The sequence below is a fragment of the Rhinopithecus bieti genome, unplaced genomic scaffold (assembly GCF_001698545.2).
Source record: "Rhinopithecus bieti isolate Rb0 unplaced genomic scaffold, ASM169854v2 scaffold_20777, whole genome shotgun sequence".
In the NCBI taxonomy this organism is placed as follows: domain Eukaryota; kingdom Metazoa; phylum Chordata; class Mammalia; order Primates; family Cercopithecidae; genus Rhinopithecus; species Rhinopithecus bieti.
In genome coordinates, this window is record NW_016810099.1 from 719,007 (window position 1) to 743,579 (window position 24,573).

A 24,573-nucleotide genomic window follows, 5' to 3' on the forward strand; every position below is an offset into this window, starting at 1 on the left:
CTGGAGTACAGTGGCCGGATCTCAGCTCACTGCAAGCTCCGCCTCCCGGGTTCCCGCCATTCTCCTGCCTCAGCCTCCAGAGTAGCTGGGACTACAGGCGCCCGCCACCTCGCCTGGCTAGATTTTTGTAATTTTTTAGTAGAGATGGGGTTTCACTGTGTTAGCCAGGATGGTCTCAATCTCCTGACCTCGTGATCCACCCGTCTCGGCCTCCCAAAGTGCTGGGATTACAGGCTTGAGCCACCACACCCGGCCCCAGCTAATTTTTTTTTTTGTATTTTTAGTAGAAATGGGGTTTCACCATGTTGGCCAGGCTGGTCTCGAATTCCTGACCTCAGGTGATCCACCCACCTCGGCCTCCCAAAGTGCTGGGATTACAGGCGTGAGCCACCGCACCTGGCCAACCCCAAATTTTAAAAGATCAGCAATAATTTACAGCTGAGGCTCACAGCTCTTCTGAGGGGATGAAAAGCTGAAGGAATCAGCATCTGGAAGGTGAGCGGATGTGTCAGGGATGAGAAACAGAAGGAAAGTCTCTTGGGCCCACTGTCTCCGGAAGGGCCTCTAATGAACCTCTGCCAGCAGCCAGATTGCAACCCCAGACGGCTTCCAGGGTCGGGCTGTCTCATCTATTAAGTGCAAAATTACTGTTTATCCCATAGAAAGGACAAGTCTCCCACCTCCTTACCATCTAGAGGCGTCACTGCGACCGCAGCGACAGAACCAGCCACACAGCCTGACACGAAGGAATGTGCAAAGGACGCCTTACCGGCGAGCTCGTTGAACCCCAGGTTGTTAAGGTTGGCAAACAGTGGGAAGTAGATGATGGAGAAGGGGATGTCTCTGCAGAAGAGGAAGAGAAACACTGAGCTCCGAGCTGCCCTGGGGCTGCCGCCCAAGGTGAGACAATGAGCTTTGCTGTCAGCTATGGGGCTCACAGAGAAGCCGCTGGGACTCACCCCTTCTTCAGTGCCCGGGACAGCAGGGTACAAAAGGGCTACTGCCATCTGTCCTGCCCTCCCAGCTCCTTCCTCTGCCCTGCAGCACCTGCAGCCTCTTGACTGCCAGAGGCAAGTCTGAGGCTGGAAACGTGTTCTGTGCAGGGGCAGGCAGGCCAAGGGAAGATGAGGGGCATGGCCACTCATTTACTAGGAACTCTGCGGTCCTCTGTAGACAGGGCTTTCTTAGGTGCCTTTGGGCCACAAAACACGCAGCCTTCCTGTGGGCCTGGTCATCGCTATGCAAGGGGCCTAAAAGTTCAGTCTTCTAGGTACCCATTCTGGGCCACCCTGGCCAGTTCTGGACAAAACAGGAAGCGTGGAAATCATTTGTTCACCTGGGTTTGGATATTCTGGGAAGGACACAGAGGCAGATAGGGACAGCCAGCTCTCCGGCCCTCATGCCCTCCCCCATGCACTGTCCTAGGGAACCGGAAGAAAGGCTCACCTGAGGAGAGTGGCACCCAGGCCCTTGTAGAGCCCAGCCAGGCCCTGGGTGCGGAGCAGCTCCCGGGCGATGAGGGTGGCAGAGGGGCGTTTGTGGGTGGAAGCCGAACCCGTTGTGTAGGACCTGGAGGTGGAGGGTGCTGAGGCCGAGCCCTGATGATGGACGGCTGGAAGGGAAAGGACAGACCCCATCACTACCTGGTCCCCGACAGATGCTACAGAACACTCCTATGAGTGTGGCTCTCAATCCCTGCCCCGGGGCAGTTCAGAGGCCAGGCTGACACCTCGACTGGCATCCGGAAGAATGTCCTAATTTTAGAATGTTAAATTTTGGCTCTAAGGACGTCTTCCTAAGGTCTACAGTATCTCAGGAGCTATCCCAGTGCTGAGAACACTTCCCAGGAGCACAGTCACAGCCTGACCTGCTTGCTTCTCCGCCACGTTCCTTAGGGCTCCATTCCTTGCCCTCCCATTAAAACTGGATTTGATCTGGCTTCCATTTCTAAACCATTTCTCAGCCTATGTAGATCATTTTTATTTTTACTTATTTTGGGTTTCTTTTTTGCAGTGGTGTGATCTCAGCTCACTGCAACCTCTGCCTCCCAGGTTCAAGTGATTCTCCTGCCTCAGCCTCCCTAGTAGCTGGGACTACAGGCATGCACCACCACACCTAGCTGATTTTGTATTTTAGTAGAGACGGGGTTTCACCATGTTGGCCAGGCTGGTCTCGAACTCCTGACCTCAGGTGATCCACCTGCCTTGGCCTCCCAAAGTGCTGGGATTACAGGTATGAGCCACTGTGCCTGGTCTAGGTGATTTTTAGACACAAAAATAATTTGTTGCTTTTCACCGTTAGGCAGAACATACGTGAAATTCCCATGCCCTAAAGTGCTAATAGGATGGAATGTCTCCCTCAGGCTTCCATGGCACCTCCTTCTGCTCGCCCTCCAAGATGAGGTGAGCAGGTCCATCCCACCCTTCCCTATTTGGTAGAATTTGATTCTTTAAATAGTTCAGAGCCCATCATTTGATAAGTTCAATATTACTCATTAGAATGGAATTATACCACATTTAAAATGTTGTGAGGTGGCTGGGCGCGGTGGCTCACGCCTGTAATCCTAGTACTTTGGGAGGCCAAGGTGGGCAGATCACCTGAGGTCGGGAGTTCGAGACCAGCCTGACCAATATGGAGAAACTTTGTCTCTACTAAAAATAGAAAAACAAAAATTAGCCGGATGTGTTGGTGCATGCTTGTAATCTCAGCTACTCAGGAGGCTGAGGCAGGAGAATCACTTGAACCTGGGAGGCAGAGGTTGTGGTGAGCCAAGATAGCACCACTGGACTCCAACCTGGGCAACAGAGTGAAACTCTGCCTCAAAAATAAATAAATAATAATAAAATAAATAAATAATAATAAAATAAAATGCTGTGAGGCCCATTAATAACAATGGGATTTATGACACTGAAATTCTGTGAATATTTATTTTCCTAAATCTGTGTTTGAGAAGCTTTGCTTAGATTATAAGTCCTTGCCAAAAGGAAGCTATTCCCAATGACATGTCCCAAATTAGTTTGGTATTTCTTTGAGATGGAGTCTTGCTCTGTCGCCCAGGCTGGAGTGCAGTGGCGCGATCTCAGCTCACTGCAAGCTCCGCCTCCTGGGTTCCCGCCATTCTCCTGCCTCAGCCTCCTGAGTAGTTGGGACTACAGGCGCCCACCACCTTGCCCGGCTAATTTTTTGTATTTTTTTAGTAGAGACGGGGTTTCACTGTGTTGGCCACTCCCAACCTCGTGATCCACCCGCCTTGGCCTCCCACAGTGCTGGGATTATAGGCGTGAACCACTGTGCCCGGCCGAAAATATTTCATACTAGGAATCTAGTTATCATGCACATTTTCTTTTTTTTTTTTTCCTTTTTTTTTTTTTTCTTGAGACAGAGTCTCGCATTGTTGCCTGGGCTGGTGTGTGCAGTGGCGTGATCTTGGCTTGCTGCAACCTCTGCCTCCTGGGTTCAAGTGATTCTCCTGCCTCAGCCTCCCAAGTAGCTAGGATTACAGGTGCCTGCCACTATGCCTGGCAAATTTTTTGTATTTTTAGTAGAGACGGGGTTTCACTATGTTGGTCAGGCTGGTCTCGAACTCCTGACCTCGTGATCCACCCACCTTGCCCTCCCAAAGTGCTGGGATTACAGGTGTGAGCCACTGTGCCCGGGCCACATTTTCTTTTTTTGTGGTTTTTGTTTTGTTTTGCTTTTGTTTTTGTTTTTGTTTTGAGACGGAGTTTCACTCTCGTTGCTCAGACTGGACTGCGATGGCACGATCAATGCTCACTGCAACCTCTGCCTCCTGGTTTCAAGTGATTCTCCTGCCTCAGCCTCCCGAGTAGCTGGGATTACAGGCATGTGCCACCACGCCCAGCTAATTTTGCATTTTTAGTGGAGACGGAGTTTCTCCACATTGGTCAGGCTGGTCTTGAACTCCCGACTTTAGGTGATCCACCCGCCTCGGCCTCCCAAAGTACTGGGATTACAGACATGAGCCACCACACCCGGCCTGTTTTGTTTTGTTTGTTGTTTTTTGAGACGGGGTCTTGCTCTGCCACCCAGGCTGGAGTGCAGTGGTGCAATCGCTCACTGCAGCCTCAACCTTCCTGGCTCAAGCAATCCTCCCACCTCTGCCTCCCGAGTCCCTGGGACCACAGACCCACACCAGCACGTCCAGGACCACAGCCCCACGCCAGGACATCCAGGACCATGGCCCCATGCCGGCACATCTGGCTAATTTTTGTATTTTTTTAGAGGCAAGGTCTCACTATGTTGCCCAGGCTAGTTCTAAACTCCTGAGCTAAAGTGATCCCCCCATCTCGGCCTCCTAAAGTGTTGGGAGCCACTGCACACAGCCTTTGCACAAATTTTCTTTTCTTTTCTTTTCTTTTTCCGGAATCTTGCTTTATCACCCAGGCCGGAGTGCAGTGGCCTGATCTTGGCTCACTGCAACCCCTGCCTCTCCAGTTCAAGCGATTCTCCTGCCTCAGCCCCCCAAGCCGCTGGGACTGCAGGTGCACACCAGCACACTTGGTTAATTTTTGCATTTTTAGTAGAGAGAGGGTTTCACTATGTTGGCCAGGCTGGTCTCGAACTCCTGACCTCAGGTGATCCGCCCACCTCAGCCTCCCAAAGTGCTGGGATTATAGGCGTGAGCCACTGCACCTGGCAGGCACACATTTTCTTATGGTAGTAATCTAGGTGCAGGCTGCAAACAATTAACTTTAAGCAATTCGTTGATCAATATGAACATTATTTTCCCGTTGTCATCTTTACATGCACCATAATTTATTGCTATCCTATCTTTTACTTCTTTCTAAATGCTTTTGGAATACTAAACTTCTTACCCAGGTTGAAAAACTAAACAGTGGGGGCTCATCTGTGCCTAAAGTTTATTCTCCCGCAGTTTTATTTGGTCCAGGCTGGTCTGATTCGATCTAGAAATCTGGTAGAATTCTAGCACAGCACATGTGCACAGCTGAATTGAGGAAGGGAAGGGCACTGCATGGACTGAGGACCGTAAGCCCGTTGCCAGGTGCTGCATTCGGTGCATTACGGGTTAGTGTATTTAATTTGGTTGCTGTGGTTTAGCCCTAAGGAGAGGCCCCCACATCCCTTCCATGGTTGGCCAGCTCTAGCTTTCACTATATGCGTTGTGGCATCTACACCACTCCATAGTGCTTGCTTTTTTTTTTTTTTTTTGAGAGGGAGTCTCACTCTGTTGCCCAGGCTGGAGTGCAGTGGTGCGATCGCTTGCTACAACCTCCGCCTCCCGGGTTCAAGTGATTCTCCTGCCTCAGCCCCCCGAGTAGCTGGGATTACAGGAGTGTACCATGCTGAGCCAACACTGCTCCATCGTTCTGAGAGGACTAGGATTTAGGAAAGGGTCAAACTTCTCTTCCAGGAAAAAACAAAAGAATGGGAATGATTCTCTTATCCCTTTTTATGCCTTTCCACCAAAAGCCAGCTTCTACGGCACAAAATACTTACTGACTGGAGGTTTCAGTGAGCCAGTCATTGGCATTTCTCTTTTTTTTTTTTTTTTTTTTTTTTTTTTGAGATGAACTCTCGCTTTTGTCCTCCAGGCTGGAGTGCAAATGGCGTCATCTCTGCTCACTGTAACCTCCGCCTCCTGGGATCAAGTGAGTCTCCTGCCTCAGCCTCACGAGTAGCTGGGATTACAGGCACCTGCCACCATGCCTGGCTAATTTTTGTATTTTTAGTAGAGATGGAGTTTCACCATGTTGGCCAGGCTGGTCTTGAACTCCTGATCTCAGGTGATCCACCTGCCTCAGCCTCCCAAAGTGCTGGGATTACAGGTGTGAGCCACCATGCCCGGCAGCGTTTCTTAAAATCTTTAGGAAATCAAGTCTAATTGTGAAGAAAATATGACAGAAGCATGAAGTATTTTCTGACCGTCTGAATCAACATTCTCGTTTCTGCTATTTGTTCTAGAGCTGGCAGCATTGATGAAATGGGTAACCATAAACGAAGACTTTTTTTTTTTTTCACACTTGGCTAATTTTGTATCTTTAGTAGAGTCGGGGTTTTATCATGTTGGGCAGGCTGGTCTTGAACTCCTGACCTCAAGTGATCCACCTGCCTCAGCCTCCCAAAGTGCTGGGATTACAGGCGTGAGCCACCATGCCTGGCCAAAGACTTCTACCTGCTTGGAAAGTTGACTGGTCACACAGCCTAGCAAATGAGGGTGGGATGTGGGATGTGCCTGGTTCCAATCCCAGCCCTTTACTGTTCCCATAGGAGGTGGGGACAGGCCTCACCCAAGCGTCCAGCATCCTGCAGCTGAATCTTGAGCATTTCCATGGGAGAGGTCACCACCACCTGGCACATCCCAGCCCCACACCCGGCAAGCATCTCCATCTTCAGGTTCCGCTGCATCCTATGGGAACAGGCGTCAGGCTCCTTCAGCCGCAGCTGCCCTCTTGTGAGAGGGGGACTTTCCCTGGATGGCCCCCGTGACTGCCACTCACCCAGCTGGGCAAGTCATCAGCTAGCCCTTAGGTGTGGTCTCTGTACTGACAGGGGACTAAGTTTAAAACAAAGCCTGCTAGGGAGGTAGCACCACGTGGAAGCTGAAAATAGTGACAGAGAAACTACCCAGGCCAGGTGTTGTCCCTGATCCCTTCAGGAACATCACTGGGGCAATGTGAGGCACAGAGAGAGCTAGAAAGTGTTTGGGGACTGATTTGTTTTTCCTGAGACGAAGTCTTACTCTGTCACCTAGGCTGAAGTGCAGTGGAACCAACATGGCTCACTGCAACCTAGACCTTCTGGGCTCAAGTGACCTCCTTCCTCAACCTCCTAAAGTGTTGGGATTACAGGCATGAGCTACTGCACCCAGCTTGGTGGCTGATTTTTAAAAATGTATTGCCTAGTTGATGGATTTGTCTGTGTATTCTATATGTTGTCTATATTATCTGTCACACTTCCAAAGTATACCAGCTCGTTCTCTCCCTTCACTCTCCAGCAGCCCTCAGCCCTGTGTGCACATATTTAAATGCATGCAGGCAGGTAAAATGAGGCACATTTGAAATCTTCCTGCCATCTCTCCCAAAAAACACACAGTGAAGGATCCAACCCCACTCCACCTGGCCATACCCATCTTCCATGAGCAGCTGCCGGAAGAAGTCGTTGGCCGCCAGCTTGATGGCCTTCTCCGGAGTGACCAGAGTGAGGTTCACGGCAGCCCCTGGAAGTGAAGGACAAGATGGGGAGTCAAGGCCATCCCAGAAATAAGTTCCCCGGGTCTGCCCCTCAGCCCTAGCCAGGCCAGTCTCTGAGTGAAGGGCATCTTGGGGGCCAGGTGGGGCTCCCGGGCCTGTTTCACTGAAATCACTTTTCATTCCCTACCACATTCTCTCTCTCTCTTTTTTTTTTTCGAGATGAAGTTTTGCTCTGTCGCCCAGGCTGGAGTGCAGTGGCACTATCTCGGCTCACTGCAAGCTCCACCTCCCAGGTTCCTGCCGTTCTCCTGCCTCAGCCTCCCGAGAAGCTGGGACTACAGGCGCCCGCCACCACGCCCGGCTAATTTTTTGTATTTTTAGTAGAGACGGGGTTCACCATGTTAGCCAGGATGGTCTCGATCTCCTGACCTCATGATCCGCCCACCTCGGCCTCCCAAAGTGCTGGGATTACAGGCGTGAGACACCACACCCGGCTCCACATTCTCCTCTTTTTACGTATTTTTTTCTTGCGGACTCCTCAGTCTGGTTATCAGGAAGCCATTTCATTTTTGTTGCTGCTGGTGGGGTCGCGGATGATAAACCAGCAGTTCCCAGTGACAGGCTCCAGGCGCAGGGACTGGGGTTCTGCTCCTCTGTGCCGCACAAGCCAGTCCCATTGGCTGCTGGCTCGGGGCTCTCCAGGGTTTGTGTTTCGCTTCTCAGTGGCACAAGCATATGAGCTCCTGCTCAACTCCAGCTTTGGATCCACTGTCCAAGGTGGCCTGCTGGCTGGGGACCCCGCAGGGACCGTGGCAGCGCTGGACCGTGCTGGGGAGGAGGCACCCAGAACTCCTTGCCAGGCGCTCAGGCCCCTTCGCGCAGTCCCTTTCAGCCTCTCTCTCTTCGCTTCTAGCCAGGCAGAGAGAGGCCAGCAGGCAGGGTGGGCTCGCCTGCTCTTAGTGAGGCGGTGGCGGGGGTGTGCTCTGGGGGTCTCCGGAAGCCTTACCAGGACCCAGAGCTGCCTCTGACTCCACCCAAGAGCACAGAGGCTCATCAGGAAGGACCCCCTGGCAGCCCTGGGCCCATCCCCGCAGCAACGGAAGGAACACCAGTTCCCCAGGTCCCAAACGCTCCCACCTGCTGCCTAGCCTCCCAGGGGGCCTGAGAAGCCCACCTCGGTACATGCCGAAGAAGCCCTCCGCCCGAGCCGTCTTCAACAGGCAGTCGATCCTGAAAGCAGAGGCCAGAGTAGGAGTAAGGGTGCAGCAGGCCGCCCAGCCCCCTCCATGCCCTGCTCCCGCGGGCACATCCCAGCTGACCAGCTCCCCAGCTCCCACGCTCACGCACGCTGCCTGGAGACTGGAGGGAAAGGGGCCCCATCCCTCCTCCAGGCGCCTCTGCCCTCCACGCTCGCCCGCCAGCACCTACATTCCTTTGTACATGGCTTTCCCATGCTGGTTCTGCAGGCGAGTCTTGGCCAAGTCGATGGGGAACACACAGGTCACCCCCACGAGCCCTGCTACACCTCCATTGATGAGTTTGGCTGTGATGCTAGGACAGGGGGAGGAGAGAGGCAGAGGGAGGGGCAGGTTAGGGAGCGGATGCAGCCAGGAATGGGCAGGGGCACAGACAGTGGGGAACTCCAGCCCTACAGGTGTCCAGAGACGCTCTTCAGCCTCCCTGGCCCAGGTCTGGTCCAGGCAGGACAGCCGCACTCACCAGGGCTGAGGCATCTTGCTGCAACCCGGGAAGTCCCTGGGGCTGGGACCGGCAGGGGCTTCTGGGAGGAGCCCAGCTCTGCCCCCATGGGCCGCCACCAGGGCACCGCTCTGCCCCGAGCTTCCCCGGCCCACCCTCTGGCTCCTCAGCAGGACTGGAGCCACGTGTGCGGTTCTCACACAAACTGGCTGAAGGTCAGGCAGAACCGAGTTTGCATCCCGACTGTGACCTCGCCTCTCTGGGCCTGCATTCCCGTGGCACTCACTCCAGGGTTGCTGAGGACTATGGAAACCGTGCCTGGGGGGAATGCCAGCTATTGTTCATAATAAGAGAACAGGCACTTCCCACAGTGTGGGCTTCAAGTGGGTCAGCCCTAGAGGTGATCTAGTTCCAACCAAAAGTCAAGCCACAGTTGAGATAACATGCCCCCCACCCTGCTGGGTATAGGAGCTTTGGAAGACCAGATATAAAAAACAAAGCTTCTCAGACTCCTTGGAATCCACTAAACGTTTCTTATCTTTCAGGCGGGAGGCAGACTGTGAACAAAATATTTGGCGATGGATTTACCTGGAAGTGGTAAGAGTGGATGACAGCGGGCCTTTCACAAAGGAAGAAACTTGGGACGATAAAGAGAACTGTGAACTAAACTTGGCAGTCAGAGTAGATGAACCCAAACAAACTATGTTGAACAATAATATATAAATGCACAGATGCTTGTGTGTATGTATTTGCTGCAGTAGAGGTAGTGTGCATGTTATATGGGGAGCAGGGTTCTTGCTCTTCCCCAGGACTCAGCTTGTTCTTCAGAAACCTGGATGTGCTATCACCATAGCGACTCTCTCCCCAGGCCTAGGGGCCAGGGCCTCCGGCTGCCCCTGTCCAGCTCACCTCAGATCTTGGTGGGCCATTCTGCAGGGACTGGGGATCCCAGGACACAGGGCTGCTGGCTCCGTGGGGTAGCTGCTGTCGGGGCTGGCTGAGGGAAGAAGTGGGAGCTTCCTTGGCTCTGGCCACGTAGCAGTGTGGACAGAGCACGGGTTTTGAGTGCAGCCTGGCCCGAGCCACCTTCCCGGCAAGTCACGACCTCCCTGGGCTGCAGCTTCCTCCCCTGTAGTCAGAGAAACACACACCTCACAGATGGGCGAGGACGCACATCACTAGTGGATTCATGCGGCCCGCTTGCTCCACGTTTTTCCCTTCCTAAACCTTTTGGACTTTGGGTTTCAAATCAGAATCCTTGAACTTTTGGACTCTGGGGATCAGATAAGAAGGGGAATGGGAGAGCAGGATACAGCCTGCTGAGGCTGGAGGAAAGGATGTCTGGGGCATTTTGGACAGAGGCATGGGAGTAGTGCTGGAGGAAGCAGATGGCATGGGAAAGGATTTTAAGAGGAGTTGCTATGAACTAGGAATCCCTTTCATTGTGTCCAAGAACGACAATAAAATACTTAACATGGCCAGGTGTGGTGGCTCATGCCTGTAATCCTAACTCTTTGGGAGGCCGAGGTGGGCGGATTGCCTGAGCTCAGGAGTTCAAGACTAGCCTGGGCAACGTGGTAAAACCCTGTCTCTACTAAAAATGCAAAAATTAGCTGGGCATGGTGGCAGGCTAGTATTCCCAGCCACTTGGGAGACAGAGGTTGTGGTGAGCTGAGATCACACCACTGCTCTCTAGCCTGGGTGGCAGATCAAGACTGTGTCTCAAAAAAAAAAAAAAAAAAAAAAAAAAAAAAAGGCTGGGCTCCGTGGCTCACGCCTGTAATCCCAGCACTTTGGGAGGTGAGACGGGCGGATCATGAGGTCAGGAGATGGAGACCATCCTGGCTAACACAGTGAAACCCGTCTCTACTAAAAAGTACAAAAAAATAGCCAGCGTGGTGGCAGACGCCTGGAGTCCCAGCTACTCGGGAGGCTGAGGCAGGAGAATGGCCTGAACCCCCAGGAGGCGGAGCTTGCAGGTGAGCCAAGATCGCGCGCACGGCACTCCAGCCTGGGCAACAGAGCGAGATTCCATCTCAAAAAACAAAACCAAGGCCGGGCGCGGGTGGCTCGAAGCCGTGTAATCCCAGCACTGTTGGGAGGCGAGGACGGCGATCACAAGTCAGGAGATGGAGACCCCGCTAACCAGCGCGTGAAAACCCCGTCTCCTACTAAAGAATACAAGAAAGACAACTAAGCTGGGCGTAGTGGGCAGGCGCCTATAGTCCCAGCTACTCTGTGAGGCTGAGAAAATGGCCTGAACCCAGGAGGTGGAGCTTGCAGTGAGCCGAGATCGCGCCACTGCACTCCAGCCTGGGCGACAGAGCGAGATTCCATCTCAAAAAACAAAGCAAACAAACAAACAAAAAAAACACTTAAGATGCTCCACAGTTACTTTTTTGACTATTAAACTGTGTTTTCCGAAACTCATGTGATCTTGTTGAGAAACCAAACTACATTGTATTTCTAATTGACAAGCGGAAGCTACAATTACAACAGCTTCTGAGGAGGGGCCTGCTTTTTTTTTGAGATGGAGTTTCGCTCTGTCTCCCAGGCTGGAGTGTGATGGCGTGGTCTCCTGCCTTAGCCTCTGGAGTAGCTGGGACTATAGGCAGGCACTATCACGCCCAGCTAATTTTTATTCTTGTATTTTTTCCGACCTCAGGTGATCCACCTGCCTCGGCCTCCCAAAGTGTTGGGATTACAGGCGTGACCACCATGCGGGGCCAGAGTGGGGCTGCTTTAACCCCAGAGGGGCAGTGTCAGAACAGCTCTCCCGATGCTCTCTGCTTGGGCGCAGGCTGGCCCGGGCCCCTGAAGCTGCCTTAGGGTCCCCAGCTCTCCCGTACTCCTCACTGCTCTCCAGGCTGCCAGCAATTCTTTGCTGCCTCCAGCAATTTTGTTTTAGGTAAGAAAAGAAAGGAGGGGCGGGGGAGACAGCAGTCTTTCTCTTGGTGCTACACTAATCCATTCAGGAAGACATTTACTGAGTGCTGGGCACTGCTCCGGGTCTGGTGACATTGTAGTGCACAAAAGACACATTCTAGTTCTCAAATTCGGCCGGGGGCAGTGGCTCACGCCTGTAATCCCAGCACTTTGGGAGGCTGAGGCGGGTGGCTCGCTTGAGCCCAGGAGTTCAAGACCAGCCTGGGCAACACAGTAAAACCCCATCTTTACAAAAATACAAAAAATTAGCTGGCCATGGTGGCCCAGCTACTCAGGAGGTTGAGAGGGGAGGATTGTTTGAGCCCAGGAGGTAGAGGCTGCAGTGAGTCAAGACCACATCACTATACTCCAGCCTGGGCGACAGAGCGAAACCCTATGGCCTCTAAAAAAAAAAAAAAAAAAAAAAAAAGGGCAGGGCGCAGTGGCTCATGCCTGTAATCCCAACACTTTGGGAGGCCGAGGAGGGTGGATCACCTGAGGTCAGGAGTTCGAGGCCAGCCTGGGCAACATGGTGAAAACCCATCTCTACTAAAAATACAAAAATTAGCGGGGCATGGTGGTGGATCACGAGGTCAGGAGTTCGAGACTAGCCTGGTCAACATAGTGAAACCCCATCTCTACTAAAAATACAAAAATTAGCGGGGCATGGGGGTGCGTATGTAATCTCAGCTACTCGGGAGACTGAGGCAGGAGAATTGCTTGAAGCCAGGAGGCAGAGGTTGCAGTGAGCTGACATCATGCCACTGCATTCCAGCCTGGGCAACAGAGCGATACTCTGTCTCAAAAAAAAAAAAAAAAAAACATCCACCCCACAAATATTAGCCTGTGTGGTGGCGGGCGCCTGTAATCCTAGCTACTTGGGAGGCTGGGGCAGAAGAATCACTTGACCTGGGAAGCGAAGGTTGCAGTGAGCAGAGACTGTGCCACTGTGCTCCAGGCTGGACAACAGAGAGATTTTGTCTCAAAAAAGAAATAAAGAAAACAGTTTATATAAAGTAATAAATTTTTAAAAAAGGACTTCAGTTGGCTGGACGTGGTGGCTCACGCCTATAATCCCAGCACTTTGGGAGGCCGAGGCAGGTGGATCACGAGGTCAGGAGATGACCATCCTGGCCAACACGGTGAAACCCCCTCTTTACTAAAAATTCCAAAAAATTAGCCGGGCGTGGTGGGAGGCACCTATAGTCCCAGCTCCTCAGGAGGCTGAGGCAGGAGAATGGTGTGAACCCGGGAGGCAGAGCTTGCAATGAGCCGAGATCCGGCCACTGCACTCCAGCCTGGGCGACAGAGCGAGACTCCGTCTCAAAAAAAAAAAAAGAAAAAAAAAAAGGGATAGGACACAACCGTTTCTGTCTGAAGCCAGGGAGTCCAATAATTGAGAACATTGTGACTGCTCTTATAATCACATTCCCTGCTGTTTCTAGAACTAAATTACTACTTTAGAAACTGTGGGCTGGGCGCGGTGGCTCACACCTGTAATCCCAGCACTTTGGAAGGTCGAGGCGGGCAGATCACCTGAAGTTGGGAGTTCGAGACCAGCCTGACCAACATGGAGAAACCCCATCTCTACTAAAAATACAAAAAATTAGCTGGGCATGGTGACATATGCCTATAATCCCAGCTACTCGGGAACTCGGGAGGTTGAGGCAGGAGAATCGCTTGAACCCAGGAGGCGGAGCTTGCAGTGAGCCGAGATGGCGCCACTGCACTCCAGCCTGGGCGACAGAGCGAGACTCCGTCTCAAACAAAACAAAACAAAAAACAAAACAAAACAAAATTGTGGCTCCCTGGCTACTGGAATAGGGGTATTTAACAGATGCCAGAGAAATCAGGCACACCCTAATCCCAGGGCCACTCCACAGCACAGCTAGACAGACGTGAGTGTTTCCACCCATGACGAGCACTGGGCGGGAGCATGTGCCTCCCTACCCCGAGGCTGTACCAAGCTGCTGCAAATCCAGCCCCGGAAGTTCCCTTCAGCAGGCCTGTGGTAATCAAAGCCTGTGACTTGACAAGATTCCTGGCAGCAGTAAAGGCATTAGTAAACAGGCAACAAAGATGAAACCATTAGCCAGGCAAGGTATGAAAGGAGTCATAGCACCATGAAAACTCCAAACCTGGCACCAGGGCCGATAATTGCTCCCCAAGGCAACCCACAAGCCTACGTGTTAGTCACTCTACAGATATTTGCTGAGTGACTACTGTATGCCATTTGCAGTTCTAAGCAGCAGGGCCTTGCCCTCCACAGAATTGAAATCCTACTGGTTCCAGCACTGATGGGAATAGACTTCTTCCCTTTTTCTTTTTTTTTTAAGAGACGGAGTCTCACTCTGTTGCCCAGGCTGGAGTGCAGTGGTGTGATATCAACTCACTGCAACCTCCGCCTCCCAGGTTCACGCCATTCTCCTGCCTCAGCCTCTCGAGTAGCTGGGACTACAGGCACATGCCTCCACGCCCAGCTAATTTTTGTATTTTTAGTAGAGACGGGGTTTCACCATGTTGGCCAGGCTGGTCTCGAACTCCTGACCTCGTGATCTGCCCGCCTTGGCCTCCCAAAGTGCTGGGATTACAGGTGTGAGCCACCGCGCCTGGCCTCCTCTATTGTCTTTTCTGACGGAATTTAGAGTGTATGAATCATAATCTAAGTGCTGGGATACAGAACAATGAGAAGACACACCTGAAACTCTTTGGAATCAAAGTGGGAAAGGACTAGAAAAACAGCCACCTGGACGACAGAGGCTCCCTGTCACTGCTCGGGATGCAGCATCTGGCTATGACATTGTGTCACTGTGCGTTGGGAAGACAAGTGCATTCACAATTCACATGTGATAACTGAATCATATTAAGAAGGAATTTGATATGTCTCTACTAAAAATACAACAATTAGCTGGGCGTGGTGACGCATGTCTGTAATCCCAGGTACTCAGGAGGCTGAGGCAGGAGAATCGCTTGAACCTGGGAGGTGGAGCTTGTAGTGAGTTGAGATCGCGCCACTGTACTCCACCCTGGGTGACAGAGTGAGACTCCATCTCGAAAAATACATATATAAATTAATAATAATAATAATAAGGGAGTATTGGCCAGACACGGTGGCTCACACCTGTGATACCAGCACTCAGGGAGGCCTTAGTGGGTGGATCACAAGGTCAGGAGTTCGAGACCAGCCTGGCCAACATAGTGAAATTCTGTTTCTACTAAAAACACAAAAATCAGTCAGGCGTGGTGGCACGTGCCTATAGTCCCAACTACTCGGGAGGCTGAGGCAGGAGAATCGCTTGAATCCGGGAGGTGGAGATTGCAGTGAGCTGAGACCATGCTGCTGCACTCTAGCCTGGGCAAGACTCCATCTCAAAAAAAGAAGAAAAAAAAAAAAAGCATAAGGAAGCATTTAAAAGCAGAAGGAGGGGTGTGCAGAGCCTGGATGTGGTCGTGGTGTGAGCAGAGGGTTCAGGGAACAGAATTGTGGGAAGGAGGCAGCAAAGGAAGGCTAGACCATACGCGGGGAGCCTGGGTGGCTAGAGACAGTATGTGCCCTCCTAAAAGGGCATTTCTTTTGTTTTCTTTTCGATTGGCATTTTCACAACATGAAAAGTGAAGTTTTAAATGTGATCCTGTAGACAGTAACAAAACACTGAATACTTCTTTTTTTCAGGGGGACAAGATCTGGGTTTGTCGCCCAGGCTAGAGTGCAGTGGCGCAATCTCAGCTCACTGCAACCTCCACTTCCCAGGCTCAAGCGATCCTCCCACCTCAGCCTCCCAAGTAGTTGGAAACACAGGTGTATGCCACCATGCCAGGCTAATTTTTTAAAAACTTTTTTGTAGAGATGTGGTTTTGCTATGTTGCTCAGGCTGGTCTTGAACTCCTGTGCTCAGCTGATCCACACGTCTCCACCTTCTGAAGTGTTGGGATTACAGCCGTGAGCCACTGCCTGGCCACACTGAATGCTTTTAAGGGGGAAAATACCGCACTGAATGTGGTATGAGGACAATTCTGGAAGAATGGGTTGAGGGCGGTCAGTGAGAGGCCAATTAGGAGACACTTCACAGTAAAACAATGAAGTGGAGAGGGAGGGGTGAGAGAAAAAGCCTAGAGAACAGGGGTTACTGGGAGAGAACTTTATAGAGAACAAAAAGGCCTGGCCTTGGTGACTGTCCAGGGCTGAAAGGCAGGAAAGAACCATGCAGCTGTCTCCGCTCTGTGGAATGAAGGATGCGAGTTAGGAACTGAAGCTGCCTGCAGGGAAGGAGAGAGATGGGGTCACGGGGGCTTCAGGAACTCTCTCCTCAGCACCGTGGGAGGGAAGTCAGCCAGCAGGCACACCGGCTTGGCGGAAAGAACCCCTCAACTGTGTAGACACCATGCTGCTGTGGTTGGCCCTGGGCTAGTCCTCCAGCGCCCAGGCGCTGCATTGCCAGGAGTATTTCCAGATACCGAGTCCTACCTTCTCACCACTCCAGACTCTAGTTTTCAAGCGTGGAGGTGGCTAAGGATGGTTTTGGCGTGGAGTCAGAAGCAGTCTTGGGAGGAAGTGGGGAGGAAGTCAGAGAGGAGGCGCGTCACTGTCAACTGATCTCACCACCCAGCAGCACTCAGAGGCTGCTCCGGCCACCCCGCCTGAATCCCACTACCAGAACTCACCTGTGGCCCACCCTGTTTTGCTAGAAGATAATGAGCTAACAGGAATGATCCATTACTTTTTGTTACTAATGAACATGTGTTCCCTTTCTTAAAGTGCTTAAAGTAATAGAAAAAAAAATTAGAAAATCCAGAAGGTACAGAACATTGTAAAAGGTCTTGCTGTGTTGCCCAGGCTGGAGTGCAGTGGTGTGATCTTGGCTCACTGCAGCCTCAACTTTCCTGGCTCAAGGGATCCTCCCACCTCAGCCTCCTGAGTTGTTGAGACTACAGGTGTGCACCATCATGCCCAGCTAATTTTTAAAAAATTATTTGTAGGCCGGGCGCAGTGGCTCAAGCCTGTAATCCCAGCACTTTGGGAGGCCGAGACGGGCGGATCACGAGGTCAGGAGATCAAGACCATCCTGGCTAACACGGTGAAACCCCGTCTCTACTAAAAAATACAAAAAATTAGCCGGGCAAGGTGGCGGGCACCTGTAGTCCCAGCTACTCGGGAGGCTGAGGCAGGAGAATGATGTAAACCCAGGAGGCGGAGCTTGCAGTAAGCTGAGATCCGGCCACAGCACTCCAGCCTGGGCGACAGAGCGAGACTCCGACTCAAAAAAAAAAAAAAAAAAATTATTTGTAGGCCAGGTGCGGTGGCTCACTCCTGTATCCCAGCACTTTGGGAAGCTGAGGCGAACAGACCACAAAGTCAGGAGATTGAGACTATCCTGGCTAACACAGTGAAACCCCGTCTCTGCTAAAAATACAAAAAATTAGCCGGGCGTGGTGGCAGGTGCCTGTAGTCCCAGCTACTCATGAGGCTGAGGCAGGAGAATGGCATGAACCTGGGAGGCGGAGTTTGCAGTAAGCCGAGATCACGCCACTGCACTCCACTCTGGGTGACAGAGTGAGACTCTGTCCCAAAAAAAAAAAAAAAAAAAAAAAAAAAATTATTTGTAGAGATGGGGTTTCGCCATGTTGCCAAGGCTGGTCGTGAACGCCTGGGCTCAAGCAATAATCCCACTTCAACCACTCAAAGTGCTGGGATTACAGGCATGCTCCATCATGCCTGGCTAATTTTTGCATTTTTAGTAGAGATGAGGTTTTACCCTGTTGTCCAGGATGGTCTGGAACTTGTCAGCCTCAAGTGATCTGCCCACCTCGGCCTCCCAAAGTGCTGGAATTACAGGCCTGAACCACTACGCCCAGCCGGAAAAGTGATTCTTAATACACTGTAACTGAGGATCACACTGTGAACAAGACACACTACTTAGAGAAACGATACTAGCTGGTGAGCTGCAGGGAGGAGCGTGCTAGAGTTTTCCAAGCTCCCCAGATCACACCACTTTTCGCTCTTCCCATTTAAAAACGTCCCATTCCCTTGGCTGGACTCCTCTGGCTTTCCCTTCTGTGCAGCCAGTGCTAGGTCACCACCGATTGTCCCCCCGGATGCCTGAGAGCTCCTAACTCAGCTCCTTGCCTTCAGCCTTATTGCCCTCAAATCCACCTTCCGGACTGCCAAGTGGGTGAAGGGGCGCGGGGGTAGTTTTGGGCCTGCTGCCTTCCCGAGGCTCTCGGGTCAGGCTCCCACTCCAGTACAACCTGCCCTGGTTTTCCTCTCCCTCATCCCTGCTTTCAACTCTTGCTTTCAGAACACGTCAGTCTTGCATCTAAGTCTTGCACATACTGTCCCCTTCACCCAGGACACTCTTTCTGCATCCAAACCCAGTGATTTACAAATGTTCACTGGGCTCCAGCTCAGACGTCACCTCCTCCCACATGCCTTTCCGGAGTCCCCCCATTCTTGGCTAGGAGCCCGCTGCTGTTATCCCATCAAATATTCAAGTTGCATCAAGTTGGAGCACTTACCGCATTACATTGACACTGACTTGCTTCCTCATGAAAATTACCGGTTATTTGTGAGTTAAGACGGTCTTGAGGCCAGGCGTGGTGGCTCACACCTGTAATCCTAGCACTTTGGGAGGCCAAGGTGGGCAGATCACCTGAGGCCAGGAGTTCGAGACCAGCCCGGCCAACATGCTGAAACCCCATCTCTACTAATAGAAAAAAAAAAATAGCCAGGCATGGTGGCAGGCGCCTGTAATCCCAGCTACTCGGGAGGCTGAGGCAGGAGAATTGCTTGAACCCGGGAGGCGGAGGTTGCAGTGAGCCGACATCAAGCCACTGCACTCCAGCCTGGGCAACAGAGTAAAACTGTCTCAAGGAAAAAAAAAAAAAGTCTCGGGGCAGTATCCTGGCCATGGTGCAGAGGCATCCAGTAAGCATCCTTGAATCAAGGAGCCACAATGACTTCCCCTCTGACTTTGCCGTCACACCTGTCACGAGACTGCTGGCTCCACTGTAGGGCTGTGCTCCTTTCTTCCTGCTGTGAGGAGCTGGGTTGGGGGCCTCAGAGTGAGGACCACGTCCCCACCTATCTCCTTTTATTAGCAGAGCAAAGGTGAGTATTCCCAGGAATGAGCCCCTCACTCTACTAGTCAGGAGCCAGTTCTTGACTTATTGCCAAGAAAATCACTTGCTTCCTGGCTTGGATGTTGCCTGGGCTACCCCACAGTCAGGGGAGGCCACTTCCTCGTGCCCACCCCTTCTGACTCTGTCCAACAAATGGAATGAGTGTCCCTGTCCCACTGGCTGCTCTTCCCCTTTCCCCAAATGGTTTATTTGCTAGAATAGTCTTTTCCTACCAACTCTTAGCTGGATGCAGACAGACAAGACACTTACCTGCTTTCGGCAAGAACCTCTGCCTTTACTGGAACCCAGGATACAGTCCAGATCGCTGCTGAGCTGCAGGAAGAGGTGGCTTTCAGTGCCAGCCAGCCTGGGCTGGTTTTCCCTTCTGTGGTCGGTTTCCCTCCCACTGCATCCCCCTCATCCCCACTGCAGGGTTCCAGACTCTCACCGCACACTGCACCTTCAAATAGGTTGGGTTTGAAGCAAAACCCAAAGAGGCTACTAGCCAGTCAAGCCACGCTGTACCTCCCCAGGTGGCAAGCAGGTTGCTGTTTACTTGGTTGCTAATATGACTCGGACAAAAGTCCAGGCTGGGAAAAGATTTTAACAAGGCAGCTTGCGGGTGAGGGGAGATTCACCGCCCACTGAGAGACCTGGAAGCCAGGGAGGAAGACAAACACTGAAAATCAATGCAATGCAAACACTTCTGCAAGACATTTGGTGCCAGAAGCAAATCTCTGCTTCTCAGTCTCATGCACTTTTCTTACTGCTGATAACCGGCTATTTCAATGATCCTGGGAGGCACCCTCCCTGCAGGAATACATTTTCTGTTCATTTTGTATTTGTATTTTGTTGGGGGCTATCATGTGCTCAGCTGCAGAAGGGCTGCAATGTAGTTTTGGCACATTCTCCACTCTTAAGAATGTTACAAGTGTAAGAAGAAGAGGGCCAGGCGCGGTGGCTCACGCCTGTAATCCCAGCACTTTGGGAGGCCGAGGCGGGTGGATCACGAGGTCACGAGATCGAGACCATCCTGGTTAAAATGGTGAAACCCCGCCTCTACTAAAAGTACAAAAAATTACCCAGGCGTGGTGGCGGGTGCCTGTAGTCCCAGCTATTTGGGAGGTTGAGGCAGGAGAATGGTGTGAACCCAGAAGGAAGAGCTTGCAGTGAGCTGAGATTGTGCCATTGCACTCCAGCCTGAGGAACAAGAGCGAGGCTCCATCTCAAACAAACAAACAAACAAAGACAGCCTGCTCACAGAAGGGAAGAGGTGCGAATGGTTTCTGTGAAGATTCTGTAGGGCTTGGCAGGTGATTAAACATGTCAGAGGCGGGCATCAGATTTGAAGCACGCATCAGCAGGAGAAAGATACATTATCCCCCCACTGAGTGTTAAAAGTAGGGGGCAGGTAAGAAGACAGGGGAGGGAAGAGAAGTTTGGCAGCTGACATGAGCTTAAAGCGGCAGTTGCAGATGAGGGGGTTACAGTAGGCACCAGAAACAGCGGTGCAGTGCTGTGTCACACCCACAAGCATGGCTCAAAAAAAGAGATGGGCGTTGGTGAGGATGTAGAGCAATTAGAACCCTTGTGCATTGCTGGTGAGAATGTGAAACAGGGCAGCCATGGTGGAAGACAGTGTGGCAGGTCCTCAAGGAAGTAAACACAGAGGCCAGGTGCGGCGGCTCACGCCTGTAATCCTTGTGCTTTCGGAGGCTGAGGTGGGAGGATCACTAGAACCTGGGAGTTTGAGATCAGCCTGGGCAACATCCAAGACCCCATCTCTTTTTTTGTTTTTCTGAGATGGAGTTTCACTCTTGTTGCCCAGGCTGGAGTACAATGGCACGATCTTGGCTCACCACAACCTCCGCCTCCCGGGTTCAAGCGATTCTCCTGCCTCAGCCTCCCGAGAAGCTGGGATTACAGGCATGCGCCACTACGCCCGGCTAATTATGTGCTTTTAGTAGAGATGGGGTTTCTCCATGGTTGTCATGCTGGTCCCGACCTCAGGTGATCTGCCTGCCTCAGCTTCCCAAAGTGCTGGGATTACAGGTGTAAGCCAACACACCTGTCCAAAAAATTTTTAAAAAATTAGCCAAAAAAACCCCAAACAAAAAATTAGCCAGGCGCAGTGGTGTGTGTAGTTCTAGCTACCTGGGAGGTTGAGGAAGGAGGATCACCTGAGTCCCGGGGTTGGAGGCTGCAGGGAGCTATGATTGTACCACTGCACTTCAACTTGGCAAGACCTTCTCTCTATTAAAAAATAGAAAACTTGGCAGGGCACAGTGGCTCATGCCTATAATCCCAGCACTTTGGGAGGCCAAGGAGGGCGGGCGGATCACGAGGTCAGGAGATCAAGACCATCCTGGCCAACATCGTGAAACCCTGTCTCTACTAAAAATACAAAAACAAGCTGGGCGTGGAGTGCTGGAGTGCAGTGGCGTGATCTCAGCTCACTGCAATCTCCACCTCCTGGGTTCAAGTGATTCTCCAACCTCAGCCTCCCAAGTAGCTGGGATTACAGGCGCCTGCCACCACGCCTGGCTAATTTTTATATTTTCTGTAGAGATGGGGTTTCACCACGTTGGCCAGGTTGGTCTTAAACTCCTGACTTCAAGTGATCCACCTGCCTCGGCCTCCCAAAGTGCTGGGATTACAGGTGTGAGCCACTGTGCATGGCAAGGGTCAGCGTTTAACAGGGCAGAGTTTCAGCTGCAAATGTTCTGGAGATGGAGGGTGGATCGTGATGGCTGCACATCAATATGAATGTACTAAACGATGCTGAGATGCATACTTCCAATGATACATTCTGTTACATTTTACCACCGCAAAAAGGCAAGAAAGCTGGGTAATGAAGCTAGTAAGGTTACATTTAAACACAAATGGGCAGCAATAGGGTGTTAGTATTAATGTGACATATAATCAAATGGCTAGGAAAGGACTTTTAAAACATTAGGCAAACTATGGGAAATAAAGTCTGGAAATTACATTGTAAATCATTTTAGTAATACAAAATTTGGAACAGTGGCCAATAAATCCAATGGACAAAACAACAGCAGCAGGCAACATCCAACAGGCATTTGGAAGAGGGTGGTCACAGTATGGCAAAGAAACGTGAATTAAAGACAGAATTGAGTCTGCACAGAGTGATAAATCAGGCTGCAGAGGCAGAGAAAAGATCATCCCCAGGGAGGGCTCCTAGGCTCAAGTGATCCACCCACCTCAGCCTCCTGAGTAGCTGGGACCACAGGTGCACACCATCAACCTGGCTAACTAAAAAAAAAAATTTTTTTGAGGTGGGGCCTCATTATGTTGCCTAGGCTTTTTTTTTTTTTTTTTTTTGAGGTGGGGTCTTGCTCTCTGTCCCCCAGGCTGGAGTGCAGTGGCGCAATCTTGGCTCACTACAACCTCCATCTTCTGGGTTCAAGCGATTCTCCCACCTCGGCCTCCCAAATAGCTGGGACTACAGGCACCCACCACCACACCCGGCTGATTTTTTTATTTTTAGTAGAGACGGGGTTTCACCGTGTTAGCCAGGCTGGTCTTGATCTCCTGACCTCATGATCTGCCCGCCTTGGCCTTCAAAGTGCTAGGATTATAGGTGTGAGCCACTGTGCCCGGTCAACTTAAGTCCTTTAAAAAATTTTTTTTACATTATATAAACTGTTTTCTTTCTTTTTTCTATGCTATGCCTCGGATTTGAAGATGTTCAGCTCAGACTGCCTGCATCTAAGGACCAAAATGTAAATGTCAGGGCCATTCTTCCAGGTCAGTTTGCATCAGAACCATGAGAGTTGCATCTGTTGCTAGTTGTAAGAGAGAGTTGGGCCCTTCTTCAGTTTAAGGTCTTAGGTGGGATGCCAAAATTTGCATTTCTAGCAAGTTTCCAGATGATGGCCATGCTACACTGTGAACATCACAAAAGATCATGTGAGTGAGAATGATCAGAGCAGGCTGAGGGAGTGGGGAGAGGAACACCGTCACTTCTCCCAAGCTGCAGTTTCTGCAGATCTATGCTGCCTTTGGGAAATGTTTAGTATCACACCGGACATAATGACTTGTGCTGCATTTTCTGAATTATGCAGTTTTCATCTTAGCTTAGAGTGGAGTCAGGGCAAAAGAGGAATTGAAGTTGGAACAAGGAGTCCGAGAAGACGCGACTGCTGGACAGAACAAGCGATGAAGCCAGTCCCCAAACTGATGAGCCCGCAGCTCTATCCAAATTAAATGGGCTGAGAACACCAACACGCCACCCTCCTGGTACAACTGCATTGCAGGGAGGAAACAAAAACATCTTTCCTTCATCTGCTATCTCAGCTAAGCAGTGCACTCTTTCTAGCACCTCACTAGAGTCCAGTTTTTCTGTATTCTGTATTCACAATACAGGTTTATTATGAACTCTGAGCAGAGGCTATTTTTCTCCCTTTTGGTTTCTTAGTAACTAGGCAAAGTACAAGGCTCACGGTGAGTATTTAATAAATACTTACTGAAAACTTGCCTGTGAGTCGATGTTCATCTCAGTTGTTGAGGCACTCACGGGCCAGGCTGCACTCGGCTTTTCTCACTGCCTACTCAATCCCTTCTCAAAGCAAAACCCGTGGATATATCCAAGGAACTGGCTTCACTGCTTTTAAAAATTCTGTCCGGCTTTAACTGGCTAGAATAGGGCTCCTCATCCTTGTCACAGGCTGTCCACAATGAAGTCCAAATCCAGGACTCTAGGAGCATGTCATGCTCTCCCGAACCTGCAGAAGCCTCAAGGGCACCTGCATTGATATGCACGTCATGGATGTAGAAGGGGGCTGGGATTTCAGCACACAATAGCCACATTTGAGGATTTTCCAGATGCCTTCGCCTTCTTGGCTAGTATTTTGCAGTCCATTTTGCACTGAAGGCTTTTTATAAGATTGCTTAAGGAAACTAGGGAAGTGAGCCTTGCTAGCAGAAAGGGGGCCAAAACAGATGCACAGAGGTCCCTTAGAAGTCCAAGGGGACACCATAAGGCCAGGGAAACATCTGCAGGGTCAATGTAGAGAAATCAACAGCAGTTGTGGGGAGGACAGTGAAGGCGGCGGCGGCTGCTGCTGGGCCATCCAGGAGAGGGCCCATGATACCTCTTGCATAACAACTGCATGACATAGGCCATTCACCTTCCAGGAAGATTCCAGGGTAAAGATCAGCCCCAAAATAGCCCGTCTGGGTGGTTATTTTCTCAATTCTGTCAGTAGCACTCTCAGAGAACATAAGAGTATAGCAAAATGGAGCCCACAAAGGGGCTGATAAAACTTGGGTTGCCTTTCCTTCCAGTAACACGAATTGGTTTAGAGACAAAAGACATTGATCTTTAACAAGAGAAGCACCTATGGATGTCTCCAAATGTCAAAATAGAAAGTTGATCAGAACTTTTGAGACTAATCTACAGTAACAATGTATAGCTTCCTGTCCCCCTAAATCTTGCCGGAGTAGCTTTTATGCTTATTTTAAGTAAGCTCACTGTGTAGGATTATCTGTGTAAGCTATGTTACCCAGGGCGCTAAACAAGTGTTAAATAATAACAATTCCAAAAATACAGTCACATTTACACTGCCTACTATACTATTTTAAAACAGGTAACCAGTGGAAGATGCTAACTTTTGGTGTGTGTATATATACATATATATAT

General features: G+C 50.9%; 1 protein-coding gene across 8 annotated transcripts in view; it reads right to left on the reverse strand.

Annotated features, from left to right (window-relative positions):
• Positions 1-23,685, reverse strand: part of SLC25A18 (solute carrier family 25 member 18) — a 27,128-nt gene extending 3,443 nt beyond the window's left edge. The window contains exons 1-9 of one of the 8 annotated variants that reach the window (XM_017891348.1): positions 23,399-23,684; positions 19,182-19,244; positions 9,780-9,999; positions 8,601-8,723; positions 8,347-8,402; positions 7,108-7,198; positions 6,270-6,388; positions 1,447-1,612; positions 689-843 (exon numbers count right to left, since the gene is read on the reverse strand). In XM_017891348.1, the coding sequence (XP_017746837.1) occupies positions 689-843; positions 1,447-1,612; positions 6,270-6,388; positions 7,108-7,198; positions 8,347-8,402; positions 8,601-8,723; positions 9,780-9,799 (730 nt within the window). In that variant the 5' untranslated portion in view covers positions 9,800-9,999; positions 19,182-19,244; positions 23,399-23,684. Of the gene's footprint in view, positions 1-688; positions 844-1,446; positions 1,613-6,269; positions 6,389-7,107; positions 7,199-8,346; positions 8,403-8,600; positions 8,724-8,891; positions 9,757-9,779; positions 10,000-10,021; positions 10,163-18,308; positions 18,327-19,181; positions 19,245-19,359; positions 19,379-23,398 lie in introns of those variants that run through there. The other 7 variants (XM_017891351.1, XM_017891349.1, XM_017891354.1 and 4 more) reach the window with 7 other exon arrangements.
• Positions 23,686-24,573: the final 888 nt, after the last annotated feature.